The sequence below is a fragment of the Mustela nivalis genome (genome assembly GCF_964662115.1).
Source record: "Mustela nivalis genome assembly, chromosome: 6".
Taxonomy (NCBI): domain Eukaryota; kingdom Metazoa; phylum Chordata; class Mammalia; order Carnivora; family Mustelidae; genus Mustela; species Mustela nivalis.
The window spans coordinates 118,311,378-118,335,256 of NC_139025.1; the positions used below are offsets into that span (position 1 = coordinate 118,311,378).

The 23,879-nt window shown below is 39.6% G+C and overlaps 1 protein-coding gene across 2 annotated transcripts in view; it reads left to right on the forward strand.

Moving 5' to 3' along the window:
• The first annotated feature begins 6,587 nt into the window (after nt 1-6,587).
• Nucleotides 6,588-23,879, forward strand: part of SCAPER (S-phase cyclin A associated protein in the ER) — a 524,869-nt gene continuing 507,577 nt past the window's right edge. For both annotated transcript variants that reach the window (XM_082735980.1, XM_082735981.1), the window contains exons 1-2: nt 6,588-6,751; nt 22,890-22,956. In XM_082735980.1, coding sequence (XP_082592106.1) covers nt 22,951-22,956 — 6 coding nt within the window. In that variant the 5' untranslated portion in view covers nt 6,588-6,751; nt 22,890-22,950. The remainder of the gene's footprint in view (nt 6,752-22,889; nt 22,957-23,879) is intronic.

Consider the following 23,879-nt stretch of genomic DNA (forward strand, 5'->3'; position numbering starts at 1 on the left):
TCATCAATCTGACTATACTGAGAGGAAATTCCTGTTGATGAGTGTTCATGTGAGAAGCAAAAATCCTCATACTATTGACCAGTTTTGAGAGATCCAACTGTATACCTCTTCCATAGATTTCCTTGTTACCAATATTCTGGTATCGTTCTTGTCAAGTCTCTGAGTAACAGGCATAATATTTAGCTACTACCCATGAACCAGAAGAGGTTTGTACTTTGGGCCATGTCTTCTTCAGGCAAAATGAACATCCAGATGTGCCGCCCAATGTTCTCCCCAATGAGAGAGCTAACTTTCACCATTTTCCTTAAGGGTGACTCCTGAATGTGATGGTGACAGTGCCACAGTCCACTACCACCTGATGATAAAATATTGCACAGACCCATCTTTAAACTAGGTCCAAGATTTTCCCCCTGACAGCTGGTTATAAAGTACTTTTCATGAGGCCTTGGAGTCTGAGCCACCTGCCCATGCAACTTCCTCGTGTCCTGACCTGTTCAAGCGTGATCTTTTCTATACCATTTAACTTTCTATACCATTTTAATTTTTAATTGATTTATTGCTGTGTGTGCCCAGTCTTAATGGCAGTTCAAGAATGGCAGCCGAGATCACATCAATCTTGATGTCATCAGGACCCAGTCTCTACCAGTATCCAGTGCTCTTTCAGCAGAAGAGAACATGGCATTGTGTCAAAACCCTGGGATTCTGTGCTTTGGGTCTCTTGCTGGCATTTGCTAGAGGGTCCATACAGTATCCTGACTTACCATAGACACTTTGGATCTTTTGAATTATTAGCCTTGAGAAGCAATGTAGCTTGAACAGCAGTTGGACCTGCTGCAGAGTTTTTTGTTTCCTGGGAACACAGGATTTGCAGTAAATGGGTCAGAGAAATATACCTAAATCTGGTATATGTTGCCTCCAAAATCCAAAGAGGTCTATCAAGATTGTGCTTCTTTCTTAGTAGTAGGATGTGCCAGGTACAGAAATTTGTCTTTCACTTTAAGGCCAGGATTCTCAACCTAATTTTGACATTTGGGCTTGATAAATCTCGGTTGTGGGGAGCTGTCCTATGCATTGCAAGATATTTAGCAGCATCTTTGGCTTCTACCCACTAGATGCCCATAGCCACTAACTCTTTTACCCCTCTTGGGACAACCCAAAACCTCTCTAGGTATTGCCTGCTTAATGTCCCCTTGGGAATAAAATTGCCTCTGGTTGAGAGCTTTTGCAACAATCATTTCACTGAATTTTTATGTCTCTGGCATTCATATGTCATATTGAAAATAGTTGCTGCTTCCTGTTCACCAAGCTAATAGCATGGTGTTATCAATGTAGTAGATCAGAGTGATGTTCTATGGGATGTCCAGATGATCAAGATCCCTGTGGGCTATACCGTGACAACACTTTGAGAGTTGACATGACCCTGAAGTAAGATTGTAAAGGTATATTGCTGACAGGTGAAACTTTGCTGTTTCTCATGATCTTTGCTAATTAATATGAGGGGGAAATGATCTGTCAGATAATAGCTGCATACTAGATGACAGGACTGTGTTGATCTATTCTAGCAAAGATGCCATATCTGGCTCAGAAGCTGCAAGTGAATCACCGGGTGGTTCTGTAACTGTCAAATGTAGGAATTAAACAGAGGGGGTAATGAGCCCCATTAATCCTGCATCTATTAAATCTTTGATGGTGGCACTAATTCCTTCAATTCCCACAGGGATGTGGTATTACATTCAGCGTACTATTTTGTTAGAGAAGGAAAGTTCCAGGAGCCTGTATTTGGCTCTACCTACCACAGTAGCCCTCTCATTATGAGTTAGGGAGCCAGTGCAGAGAATCTGCTGGCTACCAAGTATGTCTAGTCAAAATACGCATTTAGGACCAAGAAATTGCCTCTGCATATATCTACAGAAGCCATTGAACCCTCTGTGTGATGGACTTGGATATAAATTTAATTTACCATCTGATCACCCAAATCTATTAATTTACCATCTGATCGCCCAAATCTAAACCTCAATCTATTCTTCTAATCTAAGCTGCCTAATGCTTGTGACGTTGTCAACTTATTCTACAGTCCTTGTGATTATCACTACTAATACATGGCAGAGTACAGAAAGTCCCCAAAGATATGCATAAACTCAGAGTCATATCTAATAATCTTTCAAAAATTTGGATATGTCCCTTTCCTCAGTGCACTCTTGTTGTGTTAATCATCACAGGTGGTTTTTTTTTGGGGGGGGGGAAAGGCTTGGAGAAATATTTGTAGTATATAGTTGCGACAACATTACAGTGTCCTTCTTAAGGGGACTCAGTTTCTCCTTCAGTCACTGCTTCCTGGATATGTGGCATAATTGAGATCTGGGAACTAAATGAGAGGCTATGACTTCCTTTTGTGACCACTCAAGTCAGGTTTTCATGCACTAGATGTATAGTTTTCGCAGTTGTATATATCAAGTAATACTTTAGTAGACTGCCCATCTATTTCATTCCTAGAGACCTTGTCATTGGGTCTCTTCAGGCATCCTTGGTCTAGAGTGGACAGTCATTGCAGAGTTTTCAAGGATACCTATGTTTCTCTCACTAATGTTTTCTCAGTCCCTTAATGCCCTCTTGTCCCTTCTGGGAAACATAGTCAGGAAAAGGGTGAGCCAGTTACACATAATAGATCCAGTCCAACATTCCCATCACCTTGATGCTTGCACATATTTTATCCTGTGGCTTGATCCCATTGAATAAGACCTTTTACATTCATTTCTCCACGTTGTGTGGTTGAAGTTCTGGCATCTCAGCTTCAATGAAGTCAATCAACCAAGTAAACCGTTAAAGCTGCTTCCAGGTGCTCAACTTAGTACATCAAAATCAGGACCTCAGGTAATGACGCCTGTATTCCAATTTAGCCTGGCTCATCAAGATATTCTATCTTTTCTGATGTAGCATTCCTAGAATCTACTCCTATAGAGTTTTCTAGATTACTGGTGATATAAATACAGATGGTATTGCAATTCTTTGAGTGTATAAGTTTTTTAATTTTGTCCCTAGAATAAAACTTACAATTCTGTCCTGGGTTCCTGGGTTTGATTATGGAAGTGGGTTTGGAGTTAATGAGGGGTGATGCAAGGAATTTGGAGAGAAAAGACATCCATTTCTTTGCAGGGCAACTGTTGTTTACAGGATCTTTAAAAAATGGAAAGTCAGTTTCTTAAGATGGGAGATAGATCTGTGGTGGGATACTACTATTTTATATTTTTATTTCATGTAATTTCTTTACATGGATTAAATATAGTCTATGTGAAGTGCTTTAGCATAATAACTGCTACATAGTATGAGCTCAATAAGAGCTAACTATCTCTAGTATGTTATTACAGCATAATGATTCAAAGAGGGGCTTTGGAGTCGAACAGACTTGGGTTCAAATTCTAGCTCTACTTGGAGCACCTGAGTGACTCAGTTGGCTAAGGGACCAATTCTTGATTTCAGCTCAGGTCATGATCTCAGGATCATGATATCGAGACCTGCATTGAGCCTGGTGGTAATGAGCCCTGCAATGAACCCTACATCAGGCTCCTTGCTCAGCGTGAAGTGTTTTAGAGACTCCTCCCTCCCTCTGTCTCTCCCACAACTCATATACATGTTCTCTCTCACTCTCTCTCAAATAAAAAAAATAAAATAGATCTTCAAATCCTAGCTCTACCCACTTCTAGCTGTCTGCCTCCGGAAAAGTAAATCTAGGGTCTTTGTTGATTTGTAAAATGGTAGAAATTACCTAATTCTCAGGGTTGTTTTCAGATGAAAAGAGATTCTTTCTATATATAGTTTACACATAGGAAATGCTTAGGCAGAGAAAGCTATTATTATTCCAGTAATAAGGAACAACTTGAGCAAAGGCTCAGATAGGGAGGGAAAGAGAGAGAAAGAAGTGAATTTCAGGTCTCAATGTATTTTATTTTGTCTGGAACATAGAGTGGTTGAGGAAATGACCTGGAAATGAGGCCTGATTTGGGCCTTGTGGGCCATGTCAAGGATCCTGGAGAGACAGTAGAGCAAGTCATGCAGCACATGGGACAAGTAGTACAGGCTAGGCTAGGGTGCAATAACAAATGTTCCAAGCATCTGAGTGGCTTATGAAAACAAATGTTATATGTCTATTGGGGAATCATGCAATTACATAACCTGGTTTTGTTCCATGTCACCTTCACTTTGGAACCCAAGTTGATGGAACAACTTTTCTCTGAAATAAATTGCTGCCAGACAGAAAAGAGATATGGTAAACCCACAAGCTGGCTCTTTAAACTTCTGCTTGGAATTGACCCTTCTGCTCATATTTTATTGGCCAGAGCAAGTCACATGGTCAAGTCTGCCATCACTGGGCCTGAGGAAGTGGCATTTTATGGAAGGGCATCAGAATATTTGGCAGAACAATAATAGAAACAGATTTTGTGGCAAAAGTTAATGAGTGGTAACCCAATTTAAAAATGGGCAAAGTATGTGAAGAGATGTTTCTCCAGAGACATACACAAATGGTCAATAAGCACACGAATAGCTATTGAACGTCATTAGTTATTAAGAAAAATCTGAATCACAACCATTGTTGATACCCACTAGGATGGCTGTAATCCTAAAGACAGACAATACAAAGGCTGGAAAAGATGTGGAGAAATTAGAACCATTATTAACTTCTAGCAAGAATGTAAAATGGTACAGCTGGTTTTGTAACTAGTCTGGCAATTTTTCAAGAAGTTAATCGCAGCTACCCTATGACCCAGCAATTCCACTACTAGGTATATACCCAAGAGAAATGAAACCATATGTCCACTCAAAAAGTCATACACAAATGTTCATAGCAACATTATTCATAACAAGGAAAAAGTCGAGATCATCTAAATGTCCTTCAGGTGATGAATGCATAAATCCAATGTGGTATGTCCATAAATTGAAATATTATTTGACCACAAAAAAGGATTGGAGTATTGATACATGCTACAGTGTGGTTGTACCTTGAAACATTATGCTGAGTGAAAGGGGTCAGTCACAAAATATTGCATGATTCCCTTTACATGAAATGTCCAGAATAAGGAATTGAAGGAAAATGGGCCACTACTAAGGAGTATGAGGTTTCTTTTTGGGATGATGAAAATATTCTAAAATTGATTATAGTGATGGTTGCATAATTCTGCGAATGTATTAAAAACCACTGAACCCTTTAAGTGTGTGAATTGTATGGTATGTAAGTTATATTTCACAAGGCTGTTTTACATCATATATAAGGAAGATAATGAGTGGTTTTTATTTTTGTCTTGTTGGTTTTGAGAGGGTCAAGTGGAGGCAACCAGGCAACCATGTGGATCTGGAGCTCAGGAGCAGAAATCAGGCCTGGAGGCATATACTGGGAAATATAAAGCACAAAAATGCTAACTGAAATTATGGGAAAAGCAATCACCTAGAAAAAGTGTGTCCAGTGGGAAAAGAGAGGGCTTGCACCTATCCCTGAGTGATACCAACACTTAAAAGATGGAAGAAAGGAGACTTCAAAAGAGATGAAGAAGGGGTAGGTAGAGATGGAAAAGTGAGATCAAGAGAGTAAAGACGAAAGACAAGGAAAGAGTGTTTCCAGAAGTAAGGAGTGTCAACTAATGCAGAGAAATTAATTTAGGTCATGATGAATATGTTCACAGCACCTGCAGTTAGGAGATACCTAGTGACTATGGAAAGAATGGTTTCCATATGGCGGTAGGGCAGTAACACGAGTTACTACTGTACATGAGTTGTAGTTGAGGAAGTAGAGACATTGTTTGGATGACTGGAGAAGTGTAGCGGGAACAGGCAGATCTGTAAAGAGGAGGAAAAAACCAGGTTGAAGTGGGGTTTGGTGGGTTGGGTAGGAGATTTCAAGATCAGAGAGGTATTTAAATACTATGGGAATTAAAAGAGAGGAGAAAAGGAATAGTTGAAAGGAGGAATAAAGCTCCAACCATCTTTTATGAAATTGCATTATGTTCCCTGATCCATCTTATCCTACCGTAAGCTTATAGTCTTAATTGTGAGGTAGATTCAACTGGATTCCACGACTTCTGGATATTGTGGGTAGCAAGGGATAGGGAAAGGTTGGGTCCGAGCATCTCGGGTGGATGAAAAGTGATGTGTAATATTCATTTGACAATTACGGTCTGCCTTGAGTCTCTTTTCTGTTTGTTCAGAACTGTGATTTAAACACCGTTCGTGTGTTTACTTTGTCTTTGAAGTAGAGAAAACGCACTCGTTGGGTCTTTGTACTCTGAGCCTTTCACGGCTGGCGTACAAGGGACGAATAAAGCTTCACGGCGGAGGGTAAGGTGTGCTCAAAGCCTTTTCCCAAGTACAGATTTTTGTGAGGCGGCCCTCTAGGTCGTCAATCTCTGGGACTAACTGGCGGTAAAACGGGCGGAAGAAAGGGACTGAATCAAAGATTGTGGCTAAAAGCAGCGATGCGAGTGCAGCCCACCGAGGGGAATACATCCCGGGAAGCAGCGGCGCCGGGACGAGGAAATCTAACACCCGCCCAGTCTCCCGCCTCCCGGCCGGACGGCGCGAACCCGGCTGCGCCTGCGCGCGGGCGGCCGCGGCGAGAGGCGCGGAGCCTCGCGGCCGTGGCTGGAAGTCACGTGGTACACCGGGCAGCCGCCCCGCCCCGCCCCTCCGCTTCTGCCCCTCCCCGCCCCGCCCCTTTCCCGGCGGGACGCTCGGAGCCGCCCCGAACTGCGCAGGGCGGCCGGGGGTGAGTGTCCGCGAGGGGCGCGCGAAGCGCAGACCGGGGAGGGCCTGGGCTGGGGCGCTGGTCGGCGGAATGCGTTGCGGGGTCCAAGGGACAAAATGGCGGCGACTACACCCCTTCACCCTTTTCCCTCACCTGGGAGTGCGGGCGGAGAGGGACAGCGATCGGTGCTGGGGGAGGGGAGCCGCGGCTGCCAAAGAGGGCCGGGGGTTCCCCTCAGTAGGCCTGGGGGGCGACGGTGGGCAGGCTCTCGGCCTGCCCAGTGGGTTCAGCTGGGGTGTGAGGGACGTGGGACCCTGTGCACCCCACGGACCCTGTGCTCCCCACCACCTTCTCGGGGTGCGCGGCCGCGCGCTTGTCGAGGCATCTGGAATGTCCAAACTGCAAGGGGCTCCTGGAGGGGACTCCCACAGGCCCTTCATCTGACAGGTGATCGCCATCATCATCTCATTCTCTGCAGGATTTACCACGCTTTCCCTGCTCGATGATTTGGGTCTTAGTTCTGCCAGGGAGGCAGGGCGGGAATGGGCTCTCCGTCTTAACGAGAGCCTAGAGGGGCCTAGAGGGGTGAACAGTTGAACCAGTGCCTCGCACCTGGGAGTAATAGGACCCAGCCTTCTGCCTCTGTTAGTGCTCCTTTCCCACCACTTCCTTCGCGCCTTTCCCCCCGCCAGTGAGTGACGGGATTTTTAGAAAGCAGACAGAAAACTGATTCTCTGAGCACCTGCTGCTGTCAAGTGGCTCTCCCTGAGATGGGGCTGCCTGCCTGAGAGCAGCTTCCTGTTGCTGGTGGATTGTATCCCTCATTTTGTTTGTGCCAAGATATTTTCCATGAACTTATTCATTATAGTCACTTGACGAACAGATAGCAATTCTTTGTATGTATTATAATTCATTGCAGTTTACACATTGATTTCACCAACATTAACTATTTCATTCTCATAAGAATGGGGAAACTGAGGTTCCAGAGACATTACGACTTGCCCCAGGGTCACCTGCTGGTAATGGTTGATCTGGGATGATGCTTTCAGACCTAGGGTTGGTAATCCGACCATTATCCCGCTCTGATTTATATTGGTGTTCCGGCCCTTTTATTTTTTTCTAACTATGACTTTTCCTCAAAATGTGTTGGATGCAGATTGATTTATGCCACATATGGAAATGATCCGAATAATATCCACTAAGGAATTAATATTTTATTTTTAGTTCGAGATTTTCTTTAAATTCAAGTTAGTTCACATATAGTGTAGTATTAGTTTCAGGGGTAGAATTTAGTAATTCATCAGTTTCAGATAACACCCAGTGCTCATTACATCAAGTGTCCTCCTAGTGCCCATCACCCGGTTTCCCCATCCCTCCACCCACCCACCCACCCTCCAGTAACCCTCAGTTTCTTCCTTATATTAAAGAGTCTTTTATGGTTTGCCTTCCTCTCTATCGTATTTTGTTTTTCCTTCCCTTCCCCTATGTTCATCTGTTTTGCTTCTTAAATCCCACATATGAGTGAAATCATACGGTATTTGTCTTGGACTGATTTATTTTGCTTAGTGTAATACACTTCAGTTCCATCCATGTCGTTGCAAATGGCAAGATTTCATTTTTAAGGTATTAATATTTTAATTATTCAGAGTCCATTTTTAATATTATTTGGGAAGTTTCTTTGTGGGAGGAAGTGTGATAATGATGGTATTGAAGGCAAATTGGTAAGAGTTTGAATCCGAGCCTCACTACTTTGGAAGATTACTAAATTTTTCTGAGTCTTGATTTCCTCATCTGTAAAATAGAGATAATATCGTTCACCTCATATGTTTATTAATAGCAAGTAAATGAGGTGTCTGTGAAGAATTAAGAACTGCTCCTCCCCCAAAGTCTTCTCTCAACAAATGCTTGCTTTTTCTTTCTCCCCTCTCCCTTGTGCTGTACTTTTTTTTTTCTCTATAGTTAACCACTTTTGGTCAGTCGGCCTTGTGGATTATGCATGGAAGCATAATCAATGTTACTATATAAATCGATTTATAAATTATTTTGGTGACTAGGATTCAAAGGATTAGTGTTTTAAACATAGGCTTTAAAAATGTCCTTAGGGCTTCATAGATACTTAATAATCATCAAAAGTTTGATTTGATATTAATGTTATTAATACCTTCACTTAACCACTTTCAGGAATGTTTTAAAGATAAGATGGAAGGGGCTTGAGATTCTGTATTAAAGGAGAAAAAAAATTATTTGGGAATCACATTGTGAACATTCTTTAAATTTTTAGAAAGTTGTGGTGGTATTTAGTGGGAAGTTAAACAGAATTCTCTCTAATGGTGCAATCTGATATCCATTGTGAAATTGGCATTTCTGAAATTGTAGAAGTGATAACTGTAAATGGCTTGAATGACTCAGTAATTAATAAATATCTATTTACAGTTTTGTGCTTGGATGATAACCTTTTTCACAAATATGTTTGGCTTCGACAGTACATCTTATGTGGTATAAATAGCAAAAAGACCTGCAGTTCACTGGTGGAGCCACCTTAAAAAAAATTTTTTTTTTTTTTCAGAGGTTCTTATTTTTATTTCAAAGATCTTACTCTACCTTAAAAAATTTTTAAGAGGAAATGATATATAGAAAGACTTTATTTACTCTGGACATGAAGCACTAAAGATTTTATGAAGATTTGCTAAAATAATGACTACTTTTTATTTTATTTTAATTTATTTATTTAAAAGATATTTATTTATTTATTTATTTGAGAGAGAGAATGAGAGAGGGAGAGAGAGCATGAGAAGGGGAGTATCAAGGGAGAAGCAGACTCCCTGCTGAGCAGAGAGCCGAAAGTGGGACTCGATCCCAGGACCCCAGAATCATGACCTGAGCCGAAGGCAGTCGCTTAACAGACTAGCCACCCAGGTGTCCTAATGACTACTTTTAAATAATTTCTTTCTTTCCTTTTTTTTTTTTAAGATTATTTATTTATTTATTTATTTATTTGACAGAGAGAGATCACAAGTAGGCAGAGAGGCAGGCAGTGAGAGAGAGGAGGAAGCAGGCTCCCCGCCGAGCAGAGAGGCGACGCGGGACTCGATCCCAGGACCCTGAGACCAGGACCTGAGCCGAAGGCAGCGGCCCAACCCACTGAGCCACCCAGGCGCCCCTTAAATAATTTCTTAAAGTAGTAAGTGATGTAGGAAAGACATTAGGATTCAAAGCCAACAGCCAAGAAAGATTTCTTGAGATGTCTCTGGGGGCAAAAATTTGGTTTTAGTATAGTGTGGGACAGGACCCATGGGCAGAAAGAGCTGCACTGGGGTCATGAGGAGTGGCCCATTATATACTTTAAAGCTGGGGGTTGGGGTTAGGGATAGTGCAAGTCTCTAAGGAATTTTGGAAGCAAGTTTTCCAGGACCTTGAGGGGGCTAGCTATTGTTGGGAAAAAGTCCTTTATTATTGTTTAGTAAAACCCTAGTCAGGAGACCCTTCAGATGTATATTGGTCAGTCATATGCTTGGGAGATGATTGCCAACGTGTATCTTGAGGAGTTGAGATAAAGGAAGTTTCCAAATAAATTTCTATATGTTAAAGTAGACTTACAGGAACCTGGAGGGTCATGTTAAGACTGCCTTTTGCCTTAGCAAAGTAGTAACATCAAGGCAGCTGAGTCCCTAGAGGAATGTCACTCTGCCTGTTTTAAGGACTTGTCAGTGGGCTATGGGTTGTAAGGAAATTTAATTTTTCTTTTGCCTTTTTCCCCCCATTTCGATAAATTCATTATATATTTTGAAAACGTAGATTAGAATAGTAGAATTAATTGCTATGTATCAGTCTGTATATTTCAGTAATTATGTACACATGGACAGTCTTATCTTATAAAAGCTAATACCCCTTCTTTGTTTTGAAGCAAATCTCAGACATATTTGATTTTTAAAGATTTCAGTTTGTGTTAGGCTTGTTTAATATAGTACTGCAAAAGAAAAGTAGTTTGGTATTTTCAAAGAGGCATGCCAGGTTCATGGGAGAAGATCAATGCTTCCTGTTTGATTCATTCATGGTAGTATATATGGGAGTGTGAAAATTGAAAAATTCATTAAACAGTTTGGAATTATAAAATGTCTGTGGTGTTCTTCAGAGTACTTATTTTACCATAATGCATTTATTTTCCACTCAGCAAAGATGTGAATAATTACTGATAGTTTTGGGGATAGTTTTTGACAATTGTTTAAGTACCAGACTCAGGGAAATACTCAGATTTTCTTCAATTTCAGAAAATGCCAGAACATTGAGTGATAGATTTTGTGAACATTGTATATTGCCAAATCCAGTTTTTCTAGAATTTACTGGCAAACATGAGAACAATTCATAGATGTACTGTCCTGGCTTCTATTAGATGTGCCTGTATTTTTTAGTTACTAGCAGTCTTCTACTATTTTGGGCCTGCCATTTACTTATTGCCTTTTCAGGACCTGTGTACCTAAACTCAGGTAAAGAAGAGAGGCAGGCCTTTCCTGGCATTGGAATCAATCTGCCCATTGCCAGTTGTAGCACTCTCAGGTGTCTCCACAGACTTCATGGGACCGTAGGGCAGGCTAGGACAAGTGAGACTTCAGTTTATCACTGGCTCCAGATTGTTCCGGAATCTCTGGCCCAGTCAATCCTGGTGTCTGTTCCCTGTTTACTGACTTGTTTGGTTTTTGTTGTTGTTATGTGCTCTATTTTCTGTTTGCCCATTGTTTTGCTGTAACCTAGAGTTTCTTCTTAAGATTAATTTATTTGAATAACATTGCCAATATTTGCCATATCCATCTTTTATATAAACTGTTTGTTTATGGTAGCATTATAAATTTTCTTTTAAAATAGAAGTAAAAGTTTTATTTAGAGAAAAATATTATGAAATATGAAATATTTATTACTTTCAAATATGAAAGTAATAACTGAATGCATAACATTTTGGAAGTTCTGGATTAGGTATTAAGGTTTTTTTTTTTTTTTTTTTGAGTAGCTTTATTGAGATATATTTCATATACCATAAAATTTAGCCACTAACTTGTATACTTCAGTGGTTTTTAGTGTTTTCACAGATTTGTGTAACCATCACCACAATTAACTTTAGAACATTTTCAAAACCCCAATATAAAACCTCATAACAGCCATTCCCCGTTCCTGACCTCCCTTGTTTCTCCATCCTATTTCCTTCACCAGCCCTAGGCAACCACTTATCTACTTTTTTTTTCCTCTGTGGATTTGCCTATTCTGGCATTTCATGTTAATAGAATCATATAATATGTGGTCTTTTGTGCCTGGCTTCTTCATTTAGCATAGTGTTTTCCATATTCAAGTTGTAGCATGTATCAGCACTACCTTTTCTTTTATTACTTTTAATTTTTTAGGGCAGTTTTAGGGTCACAGAGAAGTGGAGAGGAAAGTACATATCCTCCCTGCCTCCACTTATGCATAGCTCTCCCTGCCCTTTTTAAAAGAGTTTATTTATTTACTTATTTGACAGAGATCACAAGTAGGCAAAAAGGCAGGCAGAGAGAGACTCCCCGCCAAGGAGAGAGCCTGATATGGGGCCTGACCCCAGAACCCTGAGATCGTGACCTGAGCCGAAGGCAGAGGCTTAACCCACTGAGGCACTCAGGTGCCCCCATAGTTTCCCCTTTTATCAACATCCCCTACCAGAGTGGTACTTTTGTTACAATTCATTTAACTTACATTGACAAGCACCTATCGCACCAAAGTCTGTAGTTTGCATTTGTATTTACTCTTGGTGTTGTATTTATGGGTTTGGACAAATGTGTAATGACATGTATTTTGTCCACCATTATAGTATCATAAAGAATACTTTCACTGCCTGAAAATTCTTTGTGTTCTATTTATCCCGCCTTCTTCGTAACCACTAAAACACTTGATCTTTTCCCTGTCTCCATAGTTTTGACTTTTTCAGAACTCATGTCTTTTATGGCTGAACGATATTTTATTGTATGGGTATACCATATTCTGTTTATCCATTAGTTGATGGACATTTGGATTGCTTCACTTTTTGAATATTATGAATAATGCTGCTATAAACATTTGTAAGTTTTTCTGTGGATATGTTTTTATTTCTCTTGGGTGTATACTTAGGAGTGGAATTGCTGGGTCATATGGTAACTCTGTTTAACTTTTTGCGGAACTGCCAGATTATTTACAAAACCAGCTACAACATATTACATTCCCCAGAAGCTGTGTATGTTGCCTCTAGTTTTTCCACATCCTCTCCAATACTTGTAATTGTTTGTCTTTTGGATTATAGCCATCCTAATGGGTGTGAAGTTGTATCTTATTGTGGTTGTGCTTTGTATATCTGTAATGACTAATGATGTTCAACATCTTCTCGTGTTCTTACTAGCTATTTGTATATCTATTTTGGAAAAATGAGGACATAGCCTTTTTAACCTCTTCATCTTTATAGATGAGAATACTGATACTGAAAGAGATTAAATGACTTCTCAAAGTCACATAGCCAGTGATTTGGTTGATTCCAATGTCTTATATACTACTCTCTGTACTATTTCATGCTTTAAGTAAAGAATACAGCTGAAATGGTCTGGAAATTCAGATGTAGAAGATCTCTGTCAGCTGGGGATGTCAGAATAGGCTTTTTGAAGATAACTTTTGAGTTGATCTGAAACAATTGGAAGGCTCTGGATATGTAGAAGCGTGAGAGTAAAGCAATTTGGTAAGCAAGTATTTTTTATAATGAACTTTATTTATTAGTAAGTAAGTATTTAATGCTTAGTCATGGCCAGGCACTGTTCTAAGTCCTGAAGCTACAGCAGTAACAAAACCAACAAACACCTGAAGCTACAGCAGTAACAAAACCAACAAACACCATGAAGCTTATGTTCTTGTAAGGAGAGATGGACAGTATACCCATTAAGTAAATAATGTGATAAATGCTCTAGAGAAGGGGGATAGGGAGTGTCAGGGGTGGGAATCAGGATAAATGGGTTGCTATTTTATTTTATTTAAAGATTTTATTTTATTTTATTTTTGACATTTTACAAATAAAGCTTTATTTTTCCCAAATAACAAGAAGTCCAGAAGAAGTACTTTCTGTCAGACATTCTGCTTTTTAATAATACTATTGGAGACCAAGCCTCTTTCTGTCTTTTTAAGTCTTTTCTCTTTATCTTTTGAGCATATTAGTTTTGAGCCTCTTACAGATCGTCTCGTGATGGCAAGATGGTTGTTATTACCATTGCTTCAGAAAACAATTCCTCTTTTTTTTTTTTAATTTTTAATTAACATATGATGTATTATTAGGCCTGGGGATACAGGTCTGTGAATCGCCAGGTTTACACACTTCATAGTACTCACCATAGCACATACCCTCCCCAATGTCCATAACTTAACCACCTTCTCCCTACTCCCCTCCCCTGGCAACCCTCAGTTTGTTTTGTGAGATTAAGAGTCTCTTATGGTGTGTCTCCCTCCTGATCCCATCTTGTTTCATTTTTTCCTTCCTTACCCCCCAGACCCCCCACTTTGCTTCTCAACTTCCTCATATCAGGGAAATCATGTGATACTTGTCTTTCTCTGATTGACTTATTTTTCTCAGCATAATACCCTCTAGTTCCATCCACATCATCGCAAAAGGCAAGATTTCATTTCTTTTGATGGCTGCTTTGTATTCCACTGTATATGTATACCACATCTTCTTTATTCATTCATCTGTTGATGGAACATCTAGGTTCCTTTCATAGTTTGGTTATTGTAGATATAAATATTCAGGTGCACCTTCCCCTTCGGGTCCCTACATTTGTATCTTTAGGGTAAGTAGTGCAGTAGTGCAGTTGCTGGGTCGTAGGGTAGCTCTATTTTCAACTTTTTGAGGAACCTCCATGCTGTTTTCCAGAGTGGCTGTACCAGCTTGCATTCCCACCAACATTCTCCTTTCTCCGCATCCGCACCAGCATCTGACTTGTTACTTTTAGTCATTCTGACTGGTGTGAGGTGGTATCTCACTGTGGTTTTGATTTGTATTTCCCTGATACCAAGTGATATGGAGCACTTTTTCATGTGTCTGTTGGCCATATGGATGTCTTCTTTTCAGAAATGTCTGTTCATGTCCTCTGCCCATTTCTTGATTGGATTATTTGTTCTCTGGGTGTTGAGTTTGATAAATTCTTTATAGATTTTGGATACTAGCCCTTTATCTGATATGTTGTTTGCGAATATCTTCTCCCATTCTGTCAGTTGTCTTTTGGTTTTGTTGACTGTTTCTTTTGCTGTGCAAAAGCTTTTGATCTTAATGAAGTCCCAATAGTTCACTTTTGCCCTTGCTTCCCTTGCCTTTGGCGATGTTTCCAGAAAGAAGTTGCTGCGGCTGAGGTCATAGCAACTTTCTCACATCGAGGTCTTTCATCCATTTGGAGGCTGTTTTTGTGTGTGGTGTAAGGAAATGGCCCAGTTTCATTTTTCTGCATGTGGCTGTCCAATTTTCCCAACACCATTTGTTGAAGAGACTGTCTTTTTTCCATTGGACATTCTTTCCTGCTTTGTCAAAGATTAGTTGACTATAGAGTTGAGGGTCTATTTCTGGACTCTGTATTCTGTATTCTGTATTCTGTATTCTGTATCAGACACATTCATTCTATGTGTCTGTTTTTGTGCCAGTACCATACTGTCTTGACAGCTTTGTAATAGAGCTTGAAGTCTGGAATTTTGATGCCACCAACTTTGGCTTTCTTTTTCAACATTCCTCTGGCTATTCGAGGTCTTTTCTGGTTCCATATGAATTTTAGGATTATTCATTCCATTTCTTTGAAAAAAATGGACAGTATTTTGATAGGGATTGCATTAAACATGTAGATTGTTTTAGGTAGCATAAACATTTTCACAATATTTGTTCTTCCAATCCATGAGCATGGAACTTTTTTTGCATTTCTTTGTGTCTTCCTCAATTTCTTTCTTGAGTACTTTATAGTTTTCTGAGTACAAATTCTTTGCCTCTTTGCTTAGGTTTATTCCTGGTTTTGGGAGCAGTTGTAAATGGGATTGATTTCTTAATTTCTCTTTCTTCTGTCTTGGTATATAGAAATGCAACTAATTTCTATGAATTGATTTTATATCCTGACACTTTACTGAATTCCTGTATGAGTTCTAGCAGGTTAGGAGTGGAGTCTTTCAGGTTTTCTGCATAAAGTATCATATCATCTGCAAAGAGTGATAGTTTGACTTCTTCTTTGCCTATTTGGATGCGTTTTATTTCTTTTTGTTGTCTGATTGCTGAGGCTAGGACTTCTAGTACTATGTTGAATAGCAGTAGTGATAATGGACATCCCTGCCGTGTTCCTGACCTTAGCAGAAAAGCTCTCAGTTTTTCTCCTTTGAGAATGATATTTGCTGTGGGTTTTTCATAGATGGCTTTGATAATATTGAGGTATGTACCCTCTGTCCCTACACTTTGAAGAGTTTTGATCAAGAAAGGTTGCTGTACTTTGTCAAATGCTTTTTCAGCATCTACTGAGAGTATCATATGGTTCTTGTTCTTTCTTTTATTAATGTATTGTATCACATTGATTGATTTGCAGATGTTGAACCAACCTTGCAGCCCTAGAATAAATACCACTTGGTCGTGGTGAATAATCCTTTTAATGTACTGTTGGATCCCATTGGTTAGTATTTTGGTGAGAAGTTTCCCATCAAGGATATTGGTCTATAATTCTCTTTCTTGATGGGGTCTTTGGTTTTGGGATCAAGATAATGCTGGCCTCAGAACATGAGTTTGGAAGTTTTCCTTCCATTTCTATTTTGGAAGGATATTGGTCTATAATTCTCTTTCTTGATGGGGTCTTTGGTTTTGGGATCAAGATAATGCTGGCCTCAGAACATGAGTTTGGAAGTTTTCCTTCCATTTCTATTTTTGGAACAGTTTCAGGAGAATAGGTATTAATTCTTCATTAAATGTTTGGTAGAATTCCCCTGGGAAGCCATCTGCCCCTGGGATCTTGTTTGTTGGGAGATTTTTGATGACTGCTTCAATCTCCTTACTGGATATGGGTCTGTTCAGGTTTTCTATTTCTTCCTGGTTCAGTTGTGGTAGTTTATATGTCTCTAGGAATGCATCCATTTCTTCCAGATTGTCAAATTTGCTGGCATAGAGTTGCTCATAATATGTTCTTTTAATTGTTTGTATTTCTTTGGTGTTGGTTGTGATCTTTCCTCTTCCATTCATGATTTTATCTGGGTCCTTTCTCTTTTCTTTTTGATAAGTCAGGCCAGGGGTTTATCAGTCTTATTAATTCTTTTAAAGAACAGCTCCTAGTTTTGTTGATTTGTTCTGTTGTTTTTTTGGTTTCTATTTCACTGATTTCTGCTCTGATCTTTGTGGTTTCTCTTCCCTGCTGGGTTTAGGCTTTCTTTGCTGTTCTCCTTAAGGTGTAGGGTTAGGATGTGTATTTGAGACCTTTCTTGTTTCTTGAGAAAGGCTTGTATCGCTATATATTTTCCTCTCAGGACTGCCTTTGCTGTGTCCCACAGATTTTGAACAGTTGTGTTTTCGTTATCATTCGTTTCCATGAATTTTTTCAATTCTTCTTTAATTTCTTGGTTGAATCATTCATTCTTTAGTAGGATGCTCTTTAGCCTCCATGTATTTGGGTTCTTTACAAATTTCCTGTTGTGATTGAGTTCTAGCTTCAGAGCATTGTGGTCTGAAAATAGGCAGGGAATGATCCCAGTCTTTTGGTACTGGTTGAGACCTGAGTTGTGACCCAGGATGTGATCTGTTCTGGAGAATGTTCCATGTGCACTAGAGAAGAATGTGTATTCTATTGCTTTGGGATGGAATGTTCTGAATATATCTTTGATGTCCATCTGGTCCAGTGTGTCATTTAAGGTCTTTATTTCCTTGTTGATCTTTTGCTTGGATGATTTGTCCATTTCAGTGAGAGGGGTGTTAAAGTCCCCTACTATTATTGTATAATTGTTGATGTGTTTCTTTGATTTTGTTATTAATTGGTTTATGTAGTTGGCTGTTCCCATGTTAGGGGCATAGATATTTAAAATTGTTAGTCTTCTTGTTGGACAGACCCTTTAAGTATGATATAGTGTCCTTCCTCATCTCTTACTGTCTTTGGCTTAAGGTCTAATTGATCTGATGTAAGGATTGCCCCCCCACCCCTGCCCCAAGCTTTCTTTTGATGTGCTGTGCATTAGCATGGTAAATTGCTTCCCCCCCCATCACTTTAAATCTGGAGGTGTCTTTGGGTCTAAAATGAGTTTCTTGAAGACAACAAGTTGATGAGTCTTTTTTTTTTTTTTTTTTTTTAATCTATTCTGATACCCTGTGTCTTGACTGGGGCGTTTAGTCCATTTACATTCAGGGTAACTACTGAAAGGTATAAATTTAGTGCCATTGTATTGCCTGTAAGGTGACTGTTACTGTATATTGTCCCTGTTCCTTCCTGGTCTACTACTTTTAGGCTCTCTCTTTGCTTAGAGGACCTCTTTCAATATTTCCTATAGAGCTGGTTTGGTGTTTACAAACTCTTTTAGTTTTTGTTTGTCCTGAAAGCTTTTTATATCTCCTATTTTCAGTGTTAACCTAGCTGGATATAGTATTCTCTGCTGCATGTTTTTCTCGTTTAGTGCTCTGAATATATTATGCCAGTTCTTTCTGCCCTCCCAGGTCTCTGTGGATAAGTCTGCTGCCAATCTAATATTTTTACCATTGTATGTTACCGACTTCTTGTCCTAGGTTGCTTTCAGGATTTTCTCTTTGACACTAAGAATTGTAAATTTTACTGTTAGAAGACAGGGTGTGGACCTATTCTTGTTGATTTTGAGGAGGATTTTCGGCACCTCCTGGATTTTGATGCTTGTTCCCTTTGCCATATTAGGGAAATTCTCTACAATAATTCGCTCCAGTATACCATCTGCTCCCTTCTCTCTTTCTTCTTCTAGAATCCCAATTATTCTAATATCGTTTCATCTTACGGTATCACTTCTCTCTCTAATTCTCCCTTGTGATCCAGTAGTTGTTTGCCTCTCTTTTGCTCAGCTTCTTTGTTCTCCACCATTTGGTCTTCTATATCATTATTTCTCTCTTCTGCCTCATATATCCTAGCAGTAAGAGCCTCCATTTTTGATTGCACCTCATTAGTAGCTTTTTAAATTTCAGCTTGGCTAGATTTTAGTTCTTTTATTTCTCCAGAAAGGGCTTTTATTTCTCTGGAAAGGTTTTCTCTAATATCTTCCATGCCTTTTTTGAGCCCAGCTAGCGCCTTGAGAATCATCATTCTGAACTCTAGATCTGACATATTACCAATGTCCATATTAATTAGGTCCCTAGCCTTCGGTACTGCCTCTTGTTCTTCTATCTTGTCATTTTATCCAGATAAGAATATATGAACAAGAGAATAAAATACTAAAAGGGTGGCAAAGGCCCCAGAAAAATGTGCATTAACCAAATCAGAAGAGACCCCAAATCATGGGGAGAAGAAAGGGTGTAAAAATAAGTTAAAAAAAAAAAAAGGTGTGTGTGTTTGTGTGTATGTATGTTTATATATATATATATATATATATATATATATATATATATTAGACTGGTGAATAGAACAGAGCCACCCACTTGATTTTGGGGGTATTTTGGTCTTTTAGAGGAAACTACCTCCCAGAATTTTAAAGAAAGAAACATACACACACACATACACACACACACACACACACACAAATAAGGGTAAACACGATGAAGGGATGGAGTATAACTGTAAAGATGAAAAATTTTAAAAAATTCTAAAAAGGAGTTGATAAGTTGGTTGGGACAAGAAAGAAAAAGAAAGTGGAGAAAATTTGCTAAGGCTGGAGACTAGAACAAACCCTGTGCTAGATTTAGGGTATATTTTGATCTATTAGAAGAAGTTGTGTCCCAAAAATTTTTAGAAGAAAAAACCCCATGTGTATACAAAAGATAAAGTTAGATTCAATGAATGATAAAATAGGACTATAATAATAAAGGTTCAAAATTTTTTTAAAAGAAAGGTATTGTTAAGAAAAGCTAGTTAAAAAATGTTAAAAGAGGAAAGAGTAAAAGCTAAAAAAATTAGAATAAGAAAAAAATAAAATTAAAAAAAATAATTTGCAAGATTAAAGAATCATGGGGAGAAAGCCATGAATTCCATGCTTTGCTTTCCCCTCCTCTGGAATTCTGCTGTTCTCCTTGATCAGTGAGCTTGGTCTTGGCTGGATTTCTTGCTGATCTTCTGGGGAGGGCCTGTTGTAGTGACTCTCAAGTGTTTTCGCCTGAGGTGGAATTGCACTGCCCTTGCCAGGGGCTGGGCTAAGTAATCTGCTCGGTTTGCTCTCGGGAATTTTTATTCCCTTGAACGCTTTCTGTAGAGCTCTGGAGGATTGGAAGGAAAATGGCGGCCTCCCAATCTCTGGCCCAGAGGAGCCGAGAGCTCAGGGCCCCACTCCTCAGTGTACCGTCAGAGAAAAGCGATCAATCACTCCCGTCTCCCTGGTCTCTGGCCGTGCTCCCAGCTCAGTCGGCCTGTGACCAAGCGTTTCTGTCTCTGGAACACAGCCCTGTTTGGAATCTCCAAACCCAGCAGATTCCTGTCGCTCTGCTCTTCTGGTGGCTCTCCCCAGGTCTGCCACTTGTGGGGTTCCTGCTCAAAGAGCAATGGTCTGGTTGTTCTGCAGATCACAGTTTAAGGTAACTCTGAGCTGAGAGCTCACTCTTTGGCTCCGTCTCTGTAGCCGGCTTCCCTGCTCTAATACCTGTGAGCTCTGCTACCCTCAGACACTCCGATCCTTCTGTGACCCCGCGGGACCTGAGACCACGCTGTCCCTGCGAGGACTCCACCCCGGCTTAGCCTCTGAAGTGATGTCCCTCAGTGGAGCAGACTGCTAAAAGTTCTGATTTTGTGGTCCGTTGCTCTGCTGCTTGACTGGAGCTGGCCCCTCACCCTGCAGTCTATCTTCCGGATGCTTCGGATTCACTTCTCCGCAGGTCCTACCTTTCAGAAAGTGGTCGATTTCCTGTTTCTAGAATTGCTCTTCTCCTTCTCTTTGATCTCCCATTGGATTTGTAGGTGTTCGAAACAGTTTGCTAACTATCTAGCTGAACTCCTGCTACCTGATGTCATCTCAGCTTGCTACTCCTCTGCCATCTTGATTCCTTCCTCCATTTTAACTTTTTAATGTGATCTTTACACCCAACCTGGGGTTCAAACTCAACAACCCTGAGATCAAGAGTTGCATGCTCTGCTGACTGACCCAGCCAGGCACCCTTGAATGGGTTGCAATAATAGAGTGTTTGAGAAGGCCTCACGGAGGAAGTGACATGTGAGCAAAGGGAGTAAATCTTGAGTGTTGCAAATAAGTATCCAATAAGCATAAAGCCCTGAGGCAGGTGTGTGTCTGGCATTTTGGGGAACATAAAGAAGCCAGTGCGGCTGGAGTAGAATGAAATTCAAAGAGGAGAGGAGTTGAGGTGTGGTTAGAGAGGTATGAGTATGGTAGGCTACTGTGAGGATTTGGCTTTTACTCCAAGATGGAGAGGAATTGGAGAGTTGTGAATAGAGGCACTGCATGTAAAAACAAGTTAATTGAGATATAGTTCATACACCATACACTTTTGCCATTAAAATTTTTTTAGATTTATTTATTTATTTATTCATTTATTCATTTGACAGAGGGAGGTAGGGGGATAGAGAGCCAGCGCGCATGAGCACAAGTAGGGGGAGCTGGAGAGGGAGAGGGAGAAGCAAGCTCCCTGCTGAGCAGGGAGCCCGACATGGGGCTCAATCCGAGGACTAGAATCATGACTTGTGCCCAAGGCAGACACTTAGCTGACTGAACCACCCAGGTGCCTGCAATTCAGACATTAACAAAAAGGTTTTTACCATATTTACAGAGTTGTGCAGCCATCACCATAAAGAATTTTAGAACATTTCGTCATCCCCCAAAGAATCTCTATCCTCGTTAGTAGTCAGTCCTATTTTTCTCCAAGTCCCTAACCCTGGACAGCCAATAATCTATTTTCTGACTCTATGGATTTGCCTATTCTGGGCATTACCTATAAATTATACAATATACTGTCTTTTGTGACTGGCTTCTTTCACTTAGCTTAGCATAATCTTTTTTTTTTTTTTTTAGCATAATGTTTTTAAGGTGCCTCCATATTGTATCATGTATAAGTACCTTATTACTTTTTATGGCCCAATAATAATCCATTGTATGGATATACCAGATTTTAATTATCCATCATTTGGTGGACATTTGGGTTGTTTCCACTTTTGGCCACTATGTACAATGCTGCTATGAATACTTGGGAATAAGTTTTTATGTAGATGTGTTTTCATTTGAGGTGCTGCATTTTAAAAGGATTAAATTCACTTAGCAATGGAAATTCGCTAGGCTCTCATCCTAGAAGCACCTAGGTTCTAACTGCTGCTTTTCTTCATTCATTATAGGGTCAGGCCATTCTTTATAGCAATATCTCTGGCCCTTTGTGTTATATCTAGGTTTCTGCATGGTTTCTTTGAGTAAAGGTTTGGCTACCTTATGTTGATATCCTTAAAAGTAAGATCTGTTCTATGTGGAGGATTTTGTAATAGTAATTAAAAATTCTGATAAAATATCAGTTTTCGAAAGTTCCTAAAAAGAGGTTACAATGTTTTGTATACTAGTAGTCATTCATTAGTGGGTCTTAAATCAATTTAATGAAAGCAGCATTTGAAAAACAGAAAGATATATCAGAATGCATCTCACACAATAGGGATAAACATTACTTTATGAAACTTGTTTCAATTAAGCATGTATTTGTGAAGGATATACTGTATGTGTGTTGTGTGCACTATATAGATGGTAGTAAAAAAAAAATCTGCATTGAGATCTCACAGACTATTCATGTAATTAACAGTGTTTTTCTTCTATTTAACTTAAAAAATTTTGGGAGTGAGAGCATTAAGGTATTATTCAGTATAGAATATTTAAAATTTGCTATATTATATCCAAATAGGCAGTATAAAGGAACAATTTTTTGTTGTTGTTGTTTAATATGATGACAAACTTGTGGTGATGAGAATTGATCTTTTTAAGTACAAACATTTTTGACAATGTTATGACTAAGAGTATATATATATATATATATATTTTATTGTAGGAGTCACACCCCAGGGGTTTATGTGCTAAATGAACTTCTTGGCATACAAGGGAATTAAAGAATGATGGTAAGTGATCGATCTACCTTAAACACTAACCTTAGGTTTTTTTGTCCTCCTTTCCTTACATCTCTTTTTCATTTAGTATCTTTGCAGCATATCCTATAGCATCAGAGCTCTTCATTTTCTTTTACTGCTTCATAGTATTTCCTACTGATTTGTCTTGGTTTTTTTTTTTTTTTTTTAAGATTTTATTTATTTATCAGAGAGAGAGGGGGAGAGAGCGAGCACAGGCAGACAGAATGGCAGGCAGAGGCAGAGGGAGAAGCAGGCTCCCTGCTGAAAAGGAGCCCGATGTGGGACTTGATCCCAGGACGCTGGGATCATGACCTGAGCCGAAGGCAGCTGCTTAACCAACTGAGCCACCCAGGGGTCCCGATTTGTCTTGTTTTTAAACAACTCTAATGGGCAAAATGTAGTAAAGCACTGCTAGTCTGCCAACCGTGACTTTAAGGAAGGTGGCCAAAAACCCAAGAGTAATTTAAAAATGCCTGTGATCATCCATAACATACAGTGAAAGTATATTCACTGTGCTTGTAGAAATTCTTGAACTTCATATTCAGAACCATAGTAGTAACATTCCCATAATTCTAATAAGTAAGAATTGAAAGCTGATGCCTGGATCAGAAGAGAAAATAATTGAAAATTAAGCTTTTGTGTTCTGCCCAATCATCAGGAAGTAAAGTAATTAAAAGGTCTAAAAAGCACTTTGGTCTGGGCCCATTTATCTTACAGGTACCATCCTCTGTACTTCTACGGCTCCTGAGGGCATATTATAATATCATACAAAAGTTGTTCATAGTGATAACCTAAAAGTACCAAGAAAAGAGGAAGTTCCTTTAGTAGCTTCCGTTTAAAAGTCAGGGAAGTATGATTCAGAAATTTTTATCTAAAATGGTAAAATGGAAAAAATTTGTGCTTAGCAGGGCAGA